At 50.8% G+C, this 17,635-nt stretch overlaps 6 protein-coding genes across 6 annotated transcripts; 2 read left to right on the top strand and 4 right to left on the bottom strand.

The window, feature by feature from the left end:
* Positions 1 to 399: 399 nt before the first annotated feature.
* Positions 400 to 1,509, bottom strand: PC9H_002057 (uncharacterized protein; the record flags this gene model as incomplete). Its single annotated transcript, XM_036771700.1, has 6 exons — positions 400 to 599; positions 654 to 679; positions 735 to 904; positions 964 to 1,046; positions 1,119 to 1,194; positions 1,255 to 1,509. 6 exons carry the CDS (start codon positions 1,507 to 1,509, stop codon positions 400 to 402), a joined length of 810 nt encoding a protein of 269 aa, XP_036626321.1.
* Positions 1,510 to 2,368: 859 nt separating this feature from the next.
* PC9H_002056 (uncharacterized protein) lies at positions 2,369 to 4,365 on the bottom strand (the record flags this gene model as incomplete). The annotated part of the gene is made up of 11 exons (XM_036771699.1): positions 2,369 to 2,506; positions 2,568 to 2,702; positions 2,774 to 2,928; positions 2,982 to 3,036; positions 3,099 to 3,247; positions 3,298 to 3,427; positions 3,489 to 3,585; positions 3,646 to 3,699; positions 3,751 to 3,874; positions 3,923 to 4,049; positions 4,102 to 4,365. 11 exons carry the CDS (start codon positions 4,363 to 4,365, stop codon positions 2,369 to 2,371), a joined length of 1,428 nt encoding a protein of 475 aa, XP_036626320.1.
* Positions 4,366 to 6,097: 1,732 nt separating this feature from the next.
* On the top strand, positions 6,098 to 8,281 carry PC9H_002055 (uncharacterized protein; the record flags this gene model as incomplete). The annotated part of the gene is made up of 14 exons (XM_036771698.1): positions 6,098 to 6,178; positions 6,239 to 6,338; positions 6,398 to 6,611; positions 6,666 to 6,905; positions 6,956 to 7,140; positions 7,198 to 7,235; positions 7,286 to 7,329; positions 7,381 to 7,455; positions 7,518 to 7,571; positions 7,629 to 7,770; positions 7,830 to 7,888; positions 7,943 to 7,989; positions 8,049 to 8,167; positions 8,219 to 8,281. The coding sequence occupies 14 exons, from the start codon at positions 6,098 to 6,100 to the stop codon at positions 8,279 to 8,281; spliced, it is 1,461 nt and encodes a 486-aa protein (XP_036626319.1).
* A 168-nt stretch (positions 8,282 to 8,449) lies between these two features.
* On the bottom strand, positions 8,450 to 9,773 carry PC9H_002054 (uncharacterized protein; the record flags this gene model as incomplete). Its single annotated transcript, XM_036771697.1, has 5 exons — positions 8,450 to 8,973; positions 9,034 to 9,145; positions 9,202 to 9,357; positions 9,410 to 9,560; positions 9,616 to 9,773. The coding sequence occupies 5 exons, from the start codon at positions 9,771 to 9,773 to the stop codon at positions 8,450 to 8,452; spliced, it is 1,101 nt and encodes a 366-aa protein (XP_036626318.1).
* A 637-nt stretch (positions 9,774 to 10,410) lies between these two features.
* CAP3_2 (Glycosyltransferase Family 90 domain containing protein) lies at positions 10,411 to 13,819 on the bottom strand (the record flags this gene model as incomplete). The annotated part of the gene is made up of 9 exons (XM_036771696.1): positions 10,411 to 10,758; positions 10,811 to 11,147; positions 11,204 to 11,497; positions 11,721 to 11,732; positions 11,787 to 11,990; positions 12,044 to 12,129; positions 12,179 to 12,870; positions 12,923 to 13,293; positions 13,347 to 13,819. The coding sequence occupies 9 exons, from the start codon at positions 13,817 to 13,819 to the stop codon at positions 10,411 to 10,413; spliced, it is 2,817 nt and encodes a 938-aa protein (XP_036626317.1).
* A 319-nt stretch (positions 13,820 to 14,138) lies between these two features.
* Positions 14,139 to 16,190, top strand: CAP3_1 (Glycosyltransferase Family 90 domain containing protein; the record flags this gene model as incomplete). The annotated part of the gene is made up of 7 exons (XM_036771695.1): positions 14,139 to 14,500; positions 14,551 to 14,848; positions 14,883 to 14,934; positions 14,981 to 15,678; positions 15,724 to 15,809; positions 15,868 to 16,071; positions 16,127 to 16,190. 7 exons carry the CDS (start codon positions 14,139 to 14,141, stop codon positions 16,188 to 16,190), a joined length of 1,764 nt encoding a protein of 587 aa, XP_036626316.1.
* Between the last annotated feature and the right edge of the window lie 1,445 nt (positions 16,191 to 17,635).

Genomic DNA, 17,635 nt, shown 5'->3' with positions numbered 1-17,635 from the left:
TACGTAGATAGCTCGCGCGTGCATGTATACTTTTTCTTCATGCGTTTGCTGGAGTCCCAGTCAAACGCAACATCTATTTGATTGCTCACTCGAAATTCGCGCGACCTCACGAGCTTATTTCAACAGTTTCGTGGTTTGGTCAAATATCGTACACGGTGGGGAGGCAAAAAATCACCTACCATACTTCTTTTTATACTCTCCCAGGAGTTCCCACTTTTCTCTGCGCATAAGTGGACCTGTCGTGAGAAATGCCTCAGATTCGTCGGGATCAAGTGAGCTCAAGCGCCCATTGATTGAACTTAAGGTTACAACTGTAATTCGCCTGCCATTCCGTATGTATCAGGTAAGTATGGATGATGTTCCATGAACTACACGAGAATGCTCGTTGACACAGGACACTCAGTAAGATTTTCCCGCCTTGTGGTTCTTCATCAAATGAATCGCCATCTGGCTCTTCCCTGCCTCGAATTTCTGGAACACTGCTGCAGACATACCCACCGGCACGTCGTCATCGCCTTTGAGCAGTCCGTCGAGCGTAAGTTTGGTGAACTCCTCCAGGGTCATCCATGTTTTGGAGAGTGCTTCAGTGGTACCGTACGCTAGGAGGGGGGAATGAGTACACGGTGCGCCTTTGATGACAGCGGTGAACCTACGATCGTGTAACTCAGATTCGACGAGACTGACCACGTCCATAAAATCAGATCGCAATCAGATTTCTGTCTTAGCGTACTTACGGGGGCATCACTTCAACGACATGGATTTTGCTGTCCGCCAGTTGGGCGCGAAGAGCCATGAGCAGACTGTGGACAGCCGCCTTGGTTGCTGCATAGTTCGGTACCCAGGCGGCGGGAACCATGCTCAGGCCAGACGAAATACCAACGAAGAAACACTCTCTGCCCTGGGCCTTGTAGGGGGTCTCTGCATCAGTGACGTGTTATGATATGCAAAAAGAGGTGAGCCCACCGCCAGCTTCTGGAAATGCGGCATCAATGCCAGAACGGTTGTCAGAACTGATGTGTAGTTAATGTTCAGCTCCTCGGCGACCTCTAATCGCGGTCACACAGAACATATCGTTGGATTAGTGCAATGTAGGCGTCGTGTTGCAGATACGAACGTACTGTTCAAGTTGACACTCTCTGGTTGAGTGAAGTCGAATTGATGTTGAATACCCGCGTTCAGAACGACCGTGTCGAGCTGTGATCCGCAATTCAGGGCCTACTCCGAAATTACACCCCTGATTTGAACAGAACCTACATCGGGATAGCGCTCAACAATTATGCCCAGATCGTTCTTCAGCTGTTCTGCACTTCTCTGCACATCGAGCTGCACAGTCTCCAAGCCTTGGCCGGCAAGCTCATCGAGTCGGTTTTGACGCCGCCCCACGGCAATGACCTGTGGCTTGGATGGCAACTCTTTGAACTTGAGTGCCAGAGCACGGCCAATGCCTGACGTTGCGCCAGTGACCAGGATACACTTGCTCGTGGCGATGCTGGGATTTGGGGTGGACATGCTTGGATGATGGTCGAACGGGACACACAGTGGATTATATACCAACATGCACTGATGTGAAGCTTCTATCGAGAACAGAAGTTTGCAGCATGTGCTTGTGAAGCTACTGTGCCATCAGTAACTCGACGAACCGATACGAACACAGTCATCTACCGTCTATGTAAGTACAGCCGTTGATAATTCTCAGCGTGGGTCCCCAATACTGATGGACCGCCCAAAGTTTGCGTGTGGGCTCACGAACCCGTGAAGCCCGCCCGATGGCACCTGTTCGGCGAAGTAGTAATCCATCATCATTAATCACAAACTGCTCCGACATGTATGGAACAGCTTTGAACTTATTCTTCACCCAAGATCAAGAGGTGCGCGCAGCAGGCGGCTCCGGTTTACGTCTAGGCAATTCCGTCGTTTCCAGAAAGGGCGTGCAACATTCATGGCTGGTCCAGTAAATTGCAAGCGATCCCGGAACTATTCGGCGTGCGTTGCAATATCTTCCGCCCCCCCGTGGCTGACCATGTGTGAGGGAGGTCCTTATCAACTCCATGGGTTTGGCGGATAATCAAGGTCGACCTCAAGATCCTGGGGACTGGTAGCGGGTAAGTACCTAGGTAGGTGTTTGTGTTGGGAGGTGTGTGTCTCTCCTGATGAATCCAAAAGGACGAAACACATTTCTCTAAAATCTGTCGCTCGAGATGTGACTGACCACTGGTATAGGGGGAGTGGCTGACTTACCGCTAGGATGAGGCTCCCGAACGTGATCGTCGATTGGCAATCAGATTTTCTTCCTGTACTTAGACGATGTTCGCATGATTATAATGAAATCATCGCTGTATACCATTGGCTCATTCGGTGCTCGAAGTCATCAGACAGGAACGGCTAAGATCTGAGAATGTAGAGAGCCAGGGATCGGAAAGACTTGGACTATTTTCCACTCGGCACCTTCCACCAGCTCGACCCATGTGCCGATTGTCCTCTCTTCTCCACACAAACCAGTATACATCTTCCAAGCGAATCACGGTTAGTAACAGATTAGACGGCGGCCTTAGGAAAGCGTCGTTCACCTGAAAATCGCCGAGATACGCGATTGCATTGGCCTTTCCCAGGTTGGCCAGTAAGGGCTCTGGAGGCTGTGGTTGTTCGACGCCTGGGATTGTACTCGCGGCAGCCTCTGAGACTACACAGGCGTAGGGTACAATCTAAGGCGAATAACGATGCGTGTCAGACGATTTAGGATCCATTCGATGGAGGTGCTGGTGCACCAGCTTACCTGCTCAATGAGCAAAAGCTTCGTGTTAGGTGAAGCGGCGTGGCGTAGATGCGAAAGAATCTGAGTCGCCTTTGCTTTTCCGTAATCGTGGCATATCATGCGGCATAAGAAAACGGAGGCGTTTTGCACAACCTGCGGCGTGAAAAAGTCGTGCGCTGTCAGGGGTGAGCGAGTGGCCTTGATCTGGGCTCACTAATCTAAAGCACACCTTGTAATTCAACACGTCCGTCTGTGATCGCTGCAGGAAGGGATTCTCTCCAGTGCTAGAAGGAACCATTCATGGAGTTCCTGTCATTCGAAACGTGATATGAGGGGCAAGACATACCTGTTTAGCTTGCTCAATGACAGCTGGCCGGTCTTGTACGATGAACTTCAGATGCTTGTATTCCTTAGCGATGTTCAGGGTTGTATGCCCCAATCCGCCGCCAACGTCTACAATGATCGACCCATCCGGTAAATCTTTCCATTTAAACCCTAGAAGAAGAGGGGTTAGCAGCGACATTACCCTTCACAAGGGGGTCTACCTAGGTGAATAGCATTGGGGGGATCGACCCTCGAAGTCCCTTCCATCGCTGCTGCGAAACGTTTGAGACGATATTCGTTCCCTGGTTCTTCGTACCACTCCCAGGAGGGCTTCGAACTCTTGAACGCGAGCTATCCACGTCGACACATTGAATGCATGTAAACACAGAAATGAAAACGCAAATGGACATACCATCATCGGGGCATCTTTCGGATCCTCGGAAGTCGACTTCCTGGGATCAAGAAGCACTTCTGCGAGATACGCAGACCCTTTGAAGAGCTCGTCTGCGCTAAATCCACGTCCAAGTCAGCAAAAGTGTGCCTAGAGTTGAAACATAGGAAGGGTTTACGTGTGTTCAACCAATGCGCCTATCCCAGGGGTCCCTACGTGTTTATTAACGGGGCTACCAGCACACGTGTTAGACATAAACAAAAGCGAGATTAAGGCCACTTACTCAGCCTTGATCGCCTCGACAGATTTCAAGGTGTCCATCATGGAAGACAAACGGTTATTGGCAAATACATTAGGCGAGACCTCTCGGAAGACGTGATGAGTTGCGAGGAGCCGCAGGACTCGGGCTGATGAAGCGTAAGTATACATGCGAATTGCTAGGTCAGACTACGTACTGATCTTGGTGGGGTCCATTCCATTCTGCTCTGAGATAACCTTCGCGTGCAATCCGCCGGGGGACTCCCTTAGGATTTCGACGGTATTAGTTTCGAGAGCCACACGCAAAGCCGACGCGACATGGAACTACATAGATTAGTCAACCAGGAATCACGTAGTTTAGTAAGTTCCAACATACCCCTCCGACGACATCATATAGAGTCAATGCTGGGATCTTCACTGCTGCGCCTAACTGGGCACACGCAGCAACAGCTAAAACAGACGCATGGATAACTTCCGGCGCCATAGAAAGGCGCTCGGAGGGAGAAGTGGGATCGAATGGTGCATCAAGAGAAGGGTATTCTGCACCTGCTTTGTCAAAGACGGCGTCGATTTGCGCGACTGAAGCTGAGATGATATCGGCGAGCTGGCGAAGGGGAGAAACACGCTTCGGTTTATCCATCCCTCGAAAGTGGGGGATTGATCACTTGTGCACATCTAGGTCGATCCTTTGGTTTATATGTGATTCTAGACAGACAATCCTGGACAGTCATTCGCCATTCGTGACCATTGATCGGTAATCGATATTGGCGCAAACTTCCATCTGGGGATCTTCGACGCCGGTGGTTCGTGTTCCACGCGGGCGGTTTTTGGAGTTTGGTATGCAGGGAACACTGCAATCTGAGACTTGAGACTTGCGCCTTCGTCTGATCAGAGGGGGAGCAATGACATCCAGACCGTATCAAAAAGGGTAGAGTTTCACATACCGTAGAGTTCTGTATCCCATGGAGGTTCAGTGTCTCGGCTAGCCACGGAGACTCTGAGATAATTTGGCTGCAGGTCCTGAAACACCGCCTCTTCCGCGCTGATGTTTGTGTACCTCGGACGAGCACTCAAACGCGAGCGTCAGGCTTGAGGCACTCGCTTGTACCTCGTGGGTACTGAGGACTACTCGCAGTTGCGGCTTGGACACTTCTACTGGCGCAAAGAACGGTTAAAGTCAACGCTCATGCTCATGCTAAAGCTGAAAGCTAGTCGCGGAGAGCTTGAAAATGGACTCTGTGGTACTCTAAGTGTCGTAGGAGGTCGAACCCTAGGGCCTGAGGCCTCCTACAGAAGAGAAACATAAGCGCCCGAAACAACACCACTGACGACGCCACCATGAACATGAAAAACGACTTGTTCTACTCCCGTCCATGGGCAGGTCTCAGAACGCGCTCAGAGCGGCGCAGGATGTTCTCCTCAACTGATTTCATTTCTTGGCTTAAACGGTTTGTGGTTCTGGCCGTCACCAGTTAGAAGAAGAAGCCTGTGGGGTACGTTCCAGCTATCGTTTATGGGTGGAGAGGACTGGCTGGCAGACGCAATATCGAGGGTGCTGTTGATCTCACCCAGAGCTTGCACGATGCTAGCAGCTTGGCCCATGCCATCACATATCCTAGCAGGAACCTCCGGGAGCTCGCAACAAACTGAGGTTCGAGGCCATGGTTCTATCTCTTGTGTACGCTAACGTGCAATTTGAGACCAGGCACACCCCGTGCGTGAGCCTGCGGACGTCCAGCTCGCAAGGGGACCAGCCACATTATGAAGCCTCTTTACAGTGCCACGCGTCCGAAATTTCCTCCCATTCACTGAGGTTAGCTTCGCGGCCATGATAATTATGTGCGACTTCCCATTATCGGACACGCCTCTTCTCGACCCTCAATCGATTTTCGATTGATGTAGATATCCTTACGCGGACCAACCTGTCATTCATCCAGCAACTAAAGGAGCTTTGTCGACAAGAATAGTTCGCACACTCAATGGACCTCCGGATCCAAATCAGCGTCATTTCCTCGTTAAGTAACGAACATTACCCGTATGCAACTACGCCTGACCTCATAGTGGGTTTGATTACGCCAGTCTCTGCAGTTGCGCGAAGCACCATGAAGACACCCTGACTGGTGTTGACCATGACAATACGGACCTCATGTCAAGGTGCCTCATGTTCGAAGAAGCTCGAATTTATGTGAATCTTACAAGTTTGCGTCGCTTCATGATCGACCCATCGGATGGACCGTCCGATACTGCAGTGTTCGCTTACTGTCGGTTACACAAGCCACACTTTGGACGGCTTCTTTTCGTGGTGCTCACGCATTGCAGTCCTTTGCTTATAAATGATGAATCCAAATTCCACCTGAGCTCAGCTTTCTCCCATGTCGTCTGAGTCACCTACACCAACCCTTCTAGACACCCAAAAGCTCGAACAGGGACAGCAGTCTCTGGAGCCCATCGTCGTCAGCATACCTCATCCGTCTTGATGTATGGGTTCGTTGCTGATCGCCTAACTTCCTTAGGTTGAGTTCGAGACTGGAGACACTAGAAATCCGGTGAACTGGTCAAGGGGGAGAAAATGGTTTATGACTCTGGTGGCGTGTATATTCACGGTCACGACAGGTACGGCCCGCCTTCCTCGCATTTCATGTGGGTTCTATTTACCTTGTTGTTAATTATAGCTGCTGCCGCTGGGGCGTACAACATGGGGTTCACGTCCATGACGCGGGACCTTAATTGTACCAATTTCCAAGCCACCATTGGTCTCAGCGTCTATCCCCTCGGATACGGTGTCATTTCTATGTTAACCGTCTCATTCAGCGAGGAATTCGGGCGACACATCATCTATCTGTTTTCCAGCCTGGGCTTCACTGTGATGTTCACGCTCATCGCACTGTAAGGATTCCGTCTAATGGAGTAATAGTCGACCTACTAAAGATACATTTTCAGGGGACCGAATATTCAGATAGTCATCTTAGCGCGATTCTTACAGGCGGCGTTCGCCGCCACAGGAGCAACCATGGTTGGCGGTACTATTGCAGACATGTGGGAATCACACGAACGAGGGATCCCAATGGCCACATTCTCTTATGCAGCCTTTGCTGGTATTGCTCTTGGACCTATCGTAGGCGGTTGGATCGAGATGAATCCCAGACTCCAGTGGCGGTGGATTCAATGGGTCCAGCTCATGTACGTCTTCCCCCAATAACTATGGCACCACCTGACTCTTGGCGCAATAGTATCAACGCTGTATATATCATCCTATATTCCGTGACAATGCGCGAGACGCGCTCCTCCATCATCTTGCTCAGAATAGCCCGAAATCTCCGAAATAAGACCGGAGACGCAAGATATATTGCTCCCGTAGAGATCCACGGGAGGAAACTCTGGAACCTTGTGTACGTCGCCTGCACTCGCCCTCTCTGTGAGTACACGCCAAACTCCGTTGATCGCAGTGAACTGCTTCTGAGTCAATAAACAGATCTCTTGTTGACTGAGCCAATTGTGGCGAGTTTCAGTGTATGTTTAATTTACTAGGTCATGCTGGCAGTTTGTCATTCCTATTGCAGCTTTGGATTGGATTTGCGTGGGGCGTTACGTACGGCGTCCTCGAGTCAGTGAACGCACCCTTTATCTTCTGTTCAAATCACTGACGACGCTTTAGGTCCATTCCTGAAGGATTCCGCACTTTCCATCATTTCAACGATGGTGAAATTGGTACCGTGTTCGTCAGTATGTTGTGAGTGTCCGAAGCTTCGTCCCCCACTTTATCTATCATATTAATGATACGTTGTATGTCAGAGTGGGATCTACCCTCGGTTTTCTGAGCAACCTATACCAAGACAAAATCTATGTGTTCGTTTCGTCCTCTTAGCCACAACGTGCACCAAATACTCATGGATTGTATTTTAGCAAGTACGTCGCGTTCAGAGGCCCCGAGGCACGGCTCTACTCGGCATGCGTCGCTGCAATTATTCTTCCCGTTGGGATGTTAATTTATGCGTGGACCTCATTTCCGTTCGTCCATTGGATAGCACCATGCATTGGGTTTGGGGTATGTCTTCTACTTGGCCCCTCTTGACTTGTGGCGACTCACGAGTTTCATCTCTCTAGATATTCATGGGTGCCACCTACATAATATTCCTGGTCGTATGCAACTACCTCGCTGACTGGTACGTGTGTAGAAAGTATCCCACCCAACCCAATGCACATTTAATCTACCCTAGCTATGGTCCATACGCGTCTTCTGCCCTTGCTGGATCCAGTCTCCTCCGTGAGTCAATTTATACCGGCTTTCTTGGTATCATCCATTCAATGCTAGCGTTATTACAGGAAATGGTTTTGCAACTGTGTTCCCTTTGTTTATGCCCCAAATGTTCGAACATTTGTCATACAAGTGGGCAGGGACTTTGATCGCAGGCGTTGCCGCGCTACTGATTCCCATCCCCTTTGTGAGTAGCCCAACCTGTCTGCTTGGTGCGTATTAACGGTAGCCTGGACAGGTGTTGTTTTTCTTTGGGCCGCAGATCCGAAGCAGAAGCAAGTTCTCGATAAGTGTCACATAAACGACCCCGCCCCAAAATTGATATGAAACCACAACCCAGTGTCTGGTACCTTGGGACCTGGTTCACACTAGACGAATAGTAATGAGTCGCTGAGCCTCACGTAGACGCCACGTATCATGACATCTTCTATAGATAATGCACGTATATATCAATCTTCTAATTATTACTCTAGTACGCTGGCACCAAGGTGCTCCAGACGAAGCTGGTTCTTGTGGGAATATCAGAGTTTCTCGCCACTTCTACGAGATTCCTTCCACCGTCCGTCCTTCGATAGATGACTACACCGCCTGTCCCGGCCACGCCGCTAGCCACCAAGAATTCTTCCCCACCCACCGAAGCAGGACCGAATTCCATGCCTCTCACCTGATCGAGACCAGTGAATACCTGTGTGACTAGCTTGAGACTCTCACGCGTCTTGACCGTGGCAGGGACATGCTCAAAGATGGCAATAGAATCTCCTTGAGGCGCCTGCACGCCGGTGTTTCGATTAGAAACATAGATGTACGGGACAGGGAATTTGGCGGTTGGCTGCGGTATGAGAATTTCGCCTGCTGCCCAAAGTGCGCCTGCCGGTGGGTTTGGGGGGATGATTGAAACACTGTCGATGATGGGGGAAGTGCCGTTCGGGGCAGGCGGAATAGCCTGTACCGTCAAGGTGGAGGCTAGCTCATGTAGAGTGAACAACGAATTACCTATAGAGGGATGTTGAGGCTTAGAGCTTACAGAACCGAAAAAGGAAACGAAGTTCTTACCATGAATTGCCAGGTGCCTTGGCCCGCTACCTTGAGGCTGAGCGATCGAGCCTTGAATCTTCCAGTTGCCGGGGGCGCCGTTTCTAACGAGACGCCAGATTTTGTCTCCTCCCTGGATGATATTCAGCAATGAGGATTTACCTCCAGGATCATCTACGCAGGACATACCAAGTCAGGGACGAACACCTCATCACCATGCTGCAAAGTCATGTGGGGATGGGACACGCCACCAACGGGAGGGGGGAACGTGATGACGGCAGCGGATGGATCAAAGCGTTCTGGGGATCCAGCCGTCGCGATGATACGCCCATTACCTCCGGAGTACTATCCGAGGGGTCAGTTTTCCGTGGAATTACGCCACCGTAGCATAGCTCACATTCATGATCGCGACTTCGCCGTCGCTTAATGGGACGACATGTGCAGGACTGTCACCGCCAGAAGATACCGTGTCAACTGGGTTGGAAAGCACGCCAGTGGAACTTATGTCGAATGACTGGAGGGCACCGCTCTGCACTTCATTGACGGCACTAAGCGACAAACTGTCAAGGGCACGATCTCTTGAAAATTCAGCTTGATACTTACTATAGCACATTCGGATTGGTTGGATGAGCTGTGATCCATGAAGGGTTGGGTCCAGTTGAGAATTGCTGGAGAAGCGATAGCGAAGAGTCGTTGCTGTTGAAAAGGTAGCTCGCGATAAAATTGGTGTATCCACCAGCAAAGATAGTGAAGGAGACCATGGCGTGATCCCGCTGTGCCGCAGGAAAAGTGAGGAGCGAATGAAAGAAGCGGGAGCACGACTGTTCTGGCTGGAGTTTTATATGGAAGGCAGCAGTTCATTTATAGCAGATGTGCTAAACAAGAAGCAAGATCGGCAAACACATACGGGGGCGAAGATGTGGAGGCATGCAGGAATCCGTGTCACTGGACAACGATGCCATGTGCTTCGAGAGTGAGGGAAGAAGTGATGCTGCAGGTGGGAAATATGATCAAGAGGCGGAGATGTGGATGATATGATCGAGAAGACAAGCGAGAGTGGGGGTTTCTCTGCGTAGAGTGTGTGGTTAGCTACCGAAGATAGTGACCTCGGTCAGATATTATGGTATGTCGCCGAACTTCTTTATCTTGGAAATTGCGGAACACGGAAATGTTATTTAGCTTCGGTAGATTTGTAGACGGTAAGAGGAAAGTCCGTCCGCCCGGCGACTCTTGACATAGATTCCTCGATGGTATGAATGGGAGGGGAACCGTGTGCGTTCTTCGAAATATCCGATACACCCAGTCGATAGCGTGGTGACGACCAAAGCGCGTCTCAACACAGTTATTCCGTGGATGATCCAAGTAGCCCGGCAATGTTGATAAGGATGCGAGCAGCGTCTAATCTTCGGCTGAGCTGGCGGTTCCACTGTCGTCGCCATCTATGTCGGATGTGGATACATCAGAAGCCGTGCTCGATGTCTCCATTATCGGATGAAATTGCCATTCAACTGTCTCCAGAGCGGGTGGGCGTGCGTACATAGTTCCCTTTTTTGATGACACCCATTTCTCTCGGAACTCGTCTGACTTGTACATGAGGCTCATGCAGCCGTCGCACTCACCAGTCCAGAAGTTGGGATTGTCTTTCTCGCCACTTCCAATTGTCGTTGAGCCATCTGTAGCATAAGCAACAGCGATCACGACCGTGCGCAACTTGCTGCATGTTAACAAAACGTTGGCGTAATGGATCTAGTAATCTCGCTCAGTGGGGAGTAAATCTGGAAGAGACCACGAAACTTACCGGGAGTCCTAGGCCTTTCTCGTAGATGATTGATTCAGGAATGATTCCGGCAAACTGTATTTTGTTGCATAAGTTGCAAAGATGACACCATACGCGCTTGAGTTGCAGTCGAAGCGTGCGCAGTTCGGGCACGCTGGAAGTAAATGCACAAAGATTCATTGGTGTCAGCCATCCGTGGCCGCCAATATGTAACTCTGTAAGGCTGGTCGGAGCATTCGAAAATGGTATCATCCATATACGAGGCTCGTTGGTGAAATCGAGATATAACCGAGTTAACCGCTTGAAACCTGAGATATCATGCACCGTCTGCTTGTCCACGTAAAGGCAAAATATTTCTCTGCCAGGATCGGAAAAATAAGAAACAGGAATACATCCTAAGATGATGATACTTGCCTCGTCCACTGCTCCGCCGCCAGGGGTAACACCTCCATGCAATATGCCACATCGGATGCTTCTTTGAGAACCAGGACGCGGAACCAGGCTGCCAGAGAGAAACCGCGAAGCATTTTCGAGGCTAGGGTGCATGACTGAATATTTGACCAGGGACCCGGGGCTTTGATGGTTTCGAGGGTAGTCCAACCACTGGAGTCGGTGTCATGGGGCACTAACTGCGCGATTATAGCCTGGACAAGCTCAGGGGGAAGCTGATGGCCTCTAGGGCTCATCCCAGTCTTCATCCCAGTCGATCTGTATGATACACTGTATGGTTGAGCGTTGTGGTAAAATGCCAAGTCTATTCTGGCTGGACTCAGGGGCCCAAGGTGTGTACAATAGGTGCAGTGAATAAAATACAGACATACGTACATACAACAAGCGTCCGCGAACCCCAAAACGAGGAGATTATTCTATGTACTTTTCCTCTGACCGCAGAGACATAGCATCTCTATCCAAGCTCAGAAGGCGTACATACTCTAGAATTAATCTACTCCTTCCGCGTTATTTTCCGCTTGGTTAACTGAGAAATCAAGGGACGCACCTGAAGAAGTAAGCAATAAGGTCCTCCCGCCGCCAGTAGGTCCTACTCCACTCTCGTCCAGTTACCGCGATTCTCCGTGCCATGTCTTCGTGTGCACCTACTCCGCTCGGATCGCCGCGGAAGAATAGCAAGGAGTCGTGCAGATCAGAGAGGTCTACCTGGACTGGGACGTAGTGTAGCCACGGCTGTATACGGTCTGAGTACCTGAAAGTGTGTGGGTTTGTCATTACATTAACTTTGGAAAGAATGAGACGAACCACTCGGGATAGATAGTAGCCTTGAACACCAAAGAATTCGAAGTTATGAGACGTTTAAATCTCCCAGACCAGCCATTACCGTCGACCTATATACTGATTAGTATGCTATAAACACCCGAAAGTTCAACCCCTCACGTCAAGCACATATTTGTAGCTCCCCGCTTCCTTGATAGATTGCATGCGGCGCCACTCATACATCGTTGCTAATTGCTTGCAAACAGGTTCAGCACACGAATGTGGAGAGCCCGAGTACGCAATGTCTAGTAACGCTGGATTGAGTCGGGATTTGCGGAAGGGGATCCCGTCGCCAATGGGCTCGTCTTGGGTTTTGTTTGGCGGAAGAATATTAGCTGTGCCGTTAAGGTCGTTCGTAAACTCTATAAGTCGATTCCTGTGAGCGGGTTTCCACCGGGAAGTTGACGAGTGGAAGATCCCAGTATTGCTTCCTCGCCAAAGAAGGCGTTCGTCGGGTTTGTCATCAAAATCGGGGTCGTCCGCTCGTGGATATATGTCATCTACCCATCCATACGGGGTGGGTATCCGAATATTATGATGCAGCGTCGATGAGCATTGTGAGAACTCCGGGACCATCTCCTTCTGCGGTGTGGGCCCGTAATTATGGGATAGGAACTGCCCGTGCTGGAAGAATAGCTGTGGGTGATTGCATGGGTCCATGGCTAGACGATGGTCGTAGATAAATGACTTATTCGGAGGCGGGGGCGGAGGATTGTCCAAGTCAATCTTGAATTGTCGAGCAGGGGAATCAGGGGAGCAGGCTGATACCCAGCCTATAGGGTTAATCTTCGGAAGGTCATCAATTTCGATGGCTGTGAACGATTCAAAATGAAGGTAATAGTGGGTGCCGGGAGTGCAACTCACGTTCATACTCGCGTGCCGCCTTTAGCACAGCTTGCTGAACACCGTAGTCAGTTAACCGATTCGGGCCGTCATGAGGGGAGAACGTGGCCCGGAACGCAGGTAACACATCGTCGATTTCCTCCAGAAGGCCAATGATCCTCACGGAGCCCACAATGAGTTGATTGTAGCGCCCTTCTTGGAACGACGACGTGACGACTTCCACCGGGCCAGTCTCCGTCTTCCCGAGAGTATAGGAGTCTAATTTGGTTTCGAGCTCCTTTTGGATCTTGCGAAGGTCCCTTGGCTCAATTCCCCAATAGTGCTCCAAGTCGCGGTGGATTTGATCATATTCGTCGGGTAACTGGACGTTGTTCTGTACCACGTATTCCCACCTACAGACACCTCCCTTCGATTAGGTTCCTTGGGGAGAGTTCGCGCGACGTACCAGTCATCAAAACCCTTCGGAGGTGGGCGTTTGTATCTGCGTTTATATTCCGCTATCGCCTCCTCTAAACTCTTGCTAGCGCGAGAAACCTTCTCGTTCCAGCGTTCCTCCGCGTCCTTCACAAGGGTGTAAATAGGATGAGCGCCTTCCGGATTGACTTCCAGCATGCCATTCGGGAGAAACGTATGCTGTCCAAGGGGCTTCTGGGGCACCTCAGCCGCTGCCGCTGCCGGTGCGGGGGCCTGGGGCACCACTTCAGTCACCACTTCAGTCACGTAAACACGAACGGTCTTGGTCGGCACTGGCTCGTATTTCGGGGGAGAAGGCGGTGGCAGTGACACCGGAGGCGCGCATTCCTGGGTATCGTGACCAATGAGAATGAAGACCATCAAGTTCTTGAGGTGGGCTGAGAAGAAGAACAGGAAGATGCACGCGACAATGGCGAACCGGGTGAGGCGAGCGGAGAACGGCATCGTCGCGGCGTCGTCCTGCACGGTCCCGAGCGCTAGACTTCGCGATGTCGAAGCGGAAGTTTGAAGCCTAAGCTTTGAAGCTTGAAACTTGAGGCCACCGATGGTGCTCGAGAAGACCGTCGTGGGTAGCGCTTCTCCTGATCTGATCATGTGATCATATGGACATCTAAACAGAGTTGCATGCGGACTTGGTCCCGTCCTCCAACTCGTCAGATGGAGATCTGAACGCTGAAGTACACGCCCCGAGTGCGCTGGTCGATATACCCCTCAGTTCTGACTCCCGTGCCGACCAATCTGCAATCCTCGCGACGAAATCACGATGATTCAACTCCAGCTCACAGCCGTGATAGCTTCTGTCTCGATTTTCCTGGCCATAGTCGCTATATTCCTTCGAAACGCGCTTTTGGTCGCGTCTGGCCTCTATGTACGCGTAAATCCGACCGGTTCAGAGCGCGTCTTCACGCCTAGCCCTGCTACGGATAAACTTGCATCCCACATATATGCCGACGATGGACTTCTCCATGTCAACCCAAATGGTCAGCATCCTATCATCGATCTAATGGGACGCGCACAGAAGGAGTGGCAAACGAAACTGGACCGTGCAAGTAAAACTTTACCGGCTGCCGTCGCAGAATACCAACGACGTTACAAGAGACTTCCCCCTCCTGGCTTCGACGCGTGGTAGGTTCCTCAACTTCCCTCTCACAATTGCTTTAGCGTGAAATGGGTAGGTGGAATTACGTGCAAGAACACAAGGTGATGCTCCCCGACGAATATGATCAAATATGGCGAGACTTGGAACCGTTTTGGGCAATGGAACCCTCAGATCTTCAAAAGCTCATAGAAGACGAACAGGCTGAGGTGGAAACCTACACTATCGGCAGGGATAATATGACGAGTCCGGTCGCGCTCGTGAATTATACTTTCGCAGATCCAGAACATTGGAAGGAGAAAAATGCTTTGCGTGGGGCGGATGACATCGTCGAACTACTGAAGGATGTTCAACAGCACTTGCCGCCATTTCGAGCAGTCATATCTCCGATGGACAACCCCATGCTGCTAGCGGATGCCCAGGACGAGAGGGCTGCTCCTTGCAGCGGCCGCTAAAAACCAAAGTCAGTCGTCAATACTTGTCGCTCTGCAACTGCTTATTCTTTGTAGCTGTTCCATTTTCTGAGCTTCCCAAGGCCGAAACGAAGAACCTCCAGTTGACCTGCCGTCCGACTTCTCCAGCTTACAAGTATGGCATCGATTTCACCAAGCCATCGCCTGCGCTTCCAAAGGGCAAGACCTTCATATGGAACCACCGAGCGTCCATGGACCCCTGCATCCACCCATCCATCTTCTACCAACACGGAGAATTTCTGGGTCTCGACGACAGGAACATACCGCCTCAAGGGATTAGACCGCGTTTTTCCGATTGTTCGACCTTCGTTCACTATGACATACAACTCCCCACCATGCTGGGGTGGGTCGAGGACGTTGAGCCCTCCGACGATCCAAACTGGGAGGACAAGCACGATCAACGGATGACCTGGAGAGGAAGCAATACGGGAATCTGGTTCGACGGTGGCTTGCGTTGGAAGGCTTCCCAGCGAGCACGTCTGGTGCAAATAGCAAACGAAGTCGCAGGTACAGTGGACGTTCTCATACCTGGTAATGGGTCCTCGTTCTCCGCCGCCGTTGGCCCCGGCGTCCCAATAGACAAGGCGAAGATCAATCCTGCACTGTTCGACATCGCTTTCGCCGGGAATCCCATCGACTGCGACCCCGACGTATGTCGGGAGCTGGAAGAGATCTTCGACTTTCGCAGGCGGCAATCACTGAAAGAAGCTGGGAAGCACAAGTATATATTCGACGTACGTATGCCGTGTTAATACTGCTTGCGCTAATTTTCTGGGCAGATGGACGGCAATGCATGGTCCAGTCGATTCAAACGGGTAATTGTGACGAGGTCGCTTGTATTCAAGTCGACTGTTTATCCTGAGTGGTAGGTCTTTTCTACGTTCTATTAGGAAGCGTCATTGTAGTTGACCGCGAATATGCAGGTTCCTCGATCGCATTCAACCGTGGGTTCACTACGTCCCAGTGCAAATAGACCTTTCGGATTTCCACGACACCTTTTTATTCTTCCACGGCGGCTTGTATGGCGAGGGTGGGCATGAAGAAGAGGCATCGAAGATAGCTGCTGCCGGCCGCGTGTGGGGGAAGACCTACTGGAGGAAAGAAGACATGACGGCTTATTTGTTTAGGTATGCTGCACCCCGAGGTACATTGGCAATCACACGAGCTAACTATCTGCACTAGACTGTTTTTAGAGTATGCACGTGTCGTTAACAAGGACAGACATTTGTTAGTGTTCTCTATTTAGAGTACGTTTAGGTTTTCGGGCGGTGTATTGTCGCATAAGCAGGACCTTTGTATCAATAGCTTCCCTTGTTGAGGCCGTTATGGACAGAAGCATAATGTTGGTTTATTGCTTACGCATGTACTGCGACTGTTGCACTGGGCGTGTGGAAATCAGTGACGTTCAGAGTAGAAGTTGAAACTGCAACTGAAAGTCGTATCGTAACCACCCGTGGCCAAACAACTAGCCTGAGTATTTGGCAACGATTGGAAATGGATCGTCAAATTACACAGTACAGTGACACTGAAAGAGCAGGAACTCTAGACAATATCATTCGATAGGACGAGGATACAGTACGTCTAAGTTTGGTTCTACAAGATAGTTCACCTTGAAAGCAAGTGTCTGGGCAGTGATAATGTTGCGAAAAGCTAGATAAACTCTGTAAATACATGTACCGTTTGCAATACTTGCGCTCAACATGTTCCCTCCGGCTAGGTGGTAGACGGCAATAGGTAGCATGCAGGACAGGGAACATTAGGAGTAACGGTGATTTGATCTTGGCTCAGCTGCGTCGATGGCTTCTCCTGCTGCTGCGACCCACAGTGTGTCATGACTTTCAGTAAGTTCCAGCCTTCTTCGAACATTCCTATTGATTGCAATAAGTGATTCGCGCCCCTATGCCCCTGTACTCTGTGACAGGTTCTTCGCGTTATGTCACAGATCACGAGGCTCCGCGTTGCTTGCGCTTGCTTGGCATATATATAAAGCCACCTGCCACTTTTCGGGCTTTCATCATCTCCTCGACCCCCTTCGGACCCAACGGTGGCTTTGACGCTCTGCCTTTCCCGCTCTCAACGCTCCGGGCACCTGGCGCTACCTTCTCTTGCGCTCCTCCCCATGGCCTTTCATTGCTCCAGCCAAAATCAATACGTTCTACCCTGGACGAATTCTAACCCTAAGTCCTCACGAGCTAGCGGCTTTCATCCCGTTTATTCGCCTCTTGTCCTCGATTTGGGTCTGGTCCTCAGGTGACTTGGACCGCCAAGGGGTGCTTTGCGCTCGTCTGGAACTACGAACCATGGGTATCAACCGCCTAGTACTGCTGGCTCATACCTAGGGCATTCTTTTCGGCCATGATGTTGTCTGTCGCCATGCTCCATCGCATCTCCGGAAAGTGCATTGGCGGTGTCGCCGCTGGCTCTGCATGGCCGGACACGTACAGAGCCTCGCATGTGCCACCTCGGGACCCGTGTTCTTCACACTCAATGCAATCTGTGCTCGCACAGGATGCCCTCGGGCGCTTCCATGTATAGATGCATTGGCGTGCTGTTGAAACGGCTAGGTGGAACCGGAAACGCGCAGGTTCATCGTTCTAAGTGTAGTGAGGCAGGACGCGCTATGCACTAGAGATGCGTCGCGGGACATTATGCATAGCGCGGGGCAACGGAGTCGGAGACGTACAGCTTTTA

The sequence above is a fragment of the Pleurotus ostreatus genome, assembly GCF_014466165.1.
Source record: "Pleurotus ostreatus strain PC9 chromosome Unknown scaffold_10, whole genome shotgun sequence".
NCBI classification, from domain to species: domain Eukaryota; kingdom Fungi; phylum Basidiomycota; class Agaricomycetes; order Agaricales; family Pleurotaceae; genus Pleurotus; species Pleurotus ostreatus.
This window is presented reverse-complemented; position numbering and strand designations above follow the sequence as displayed.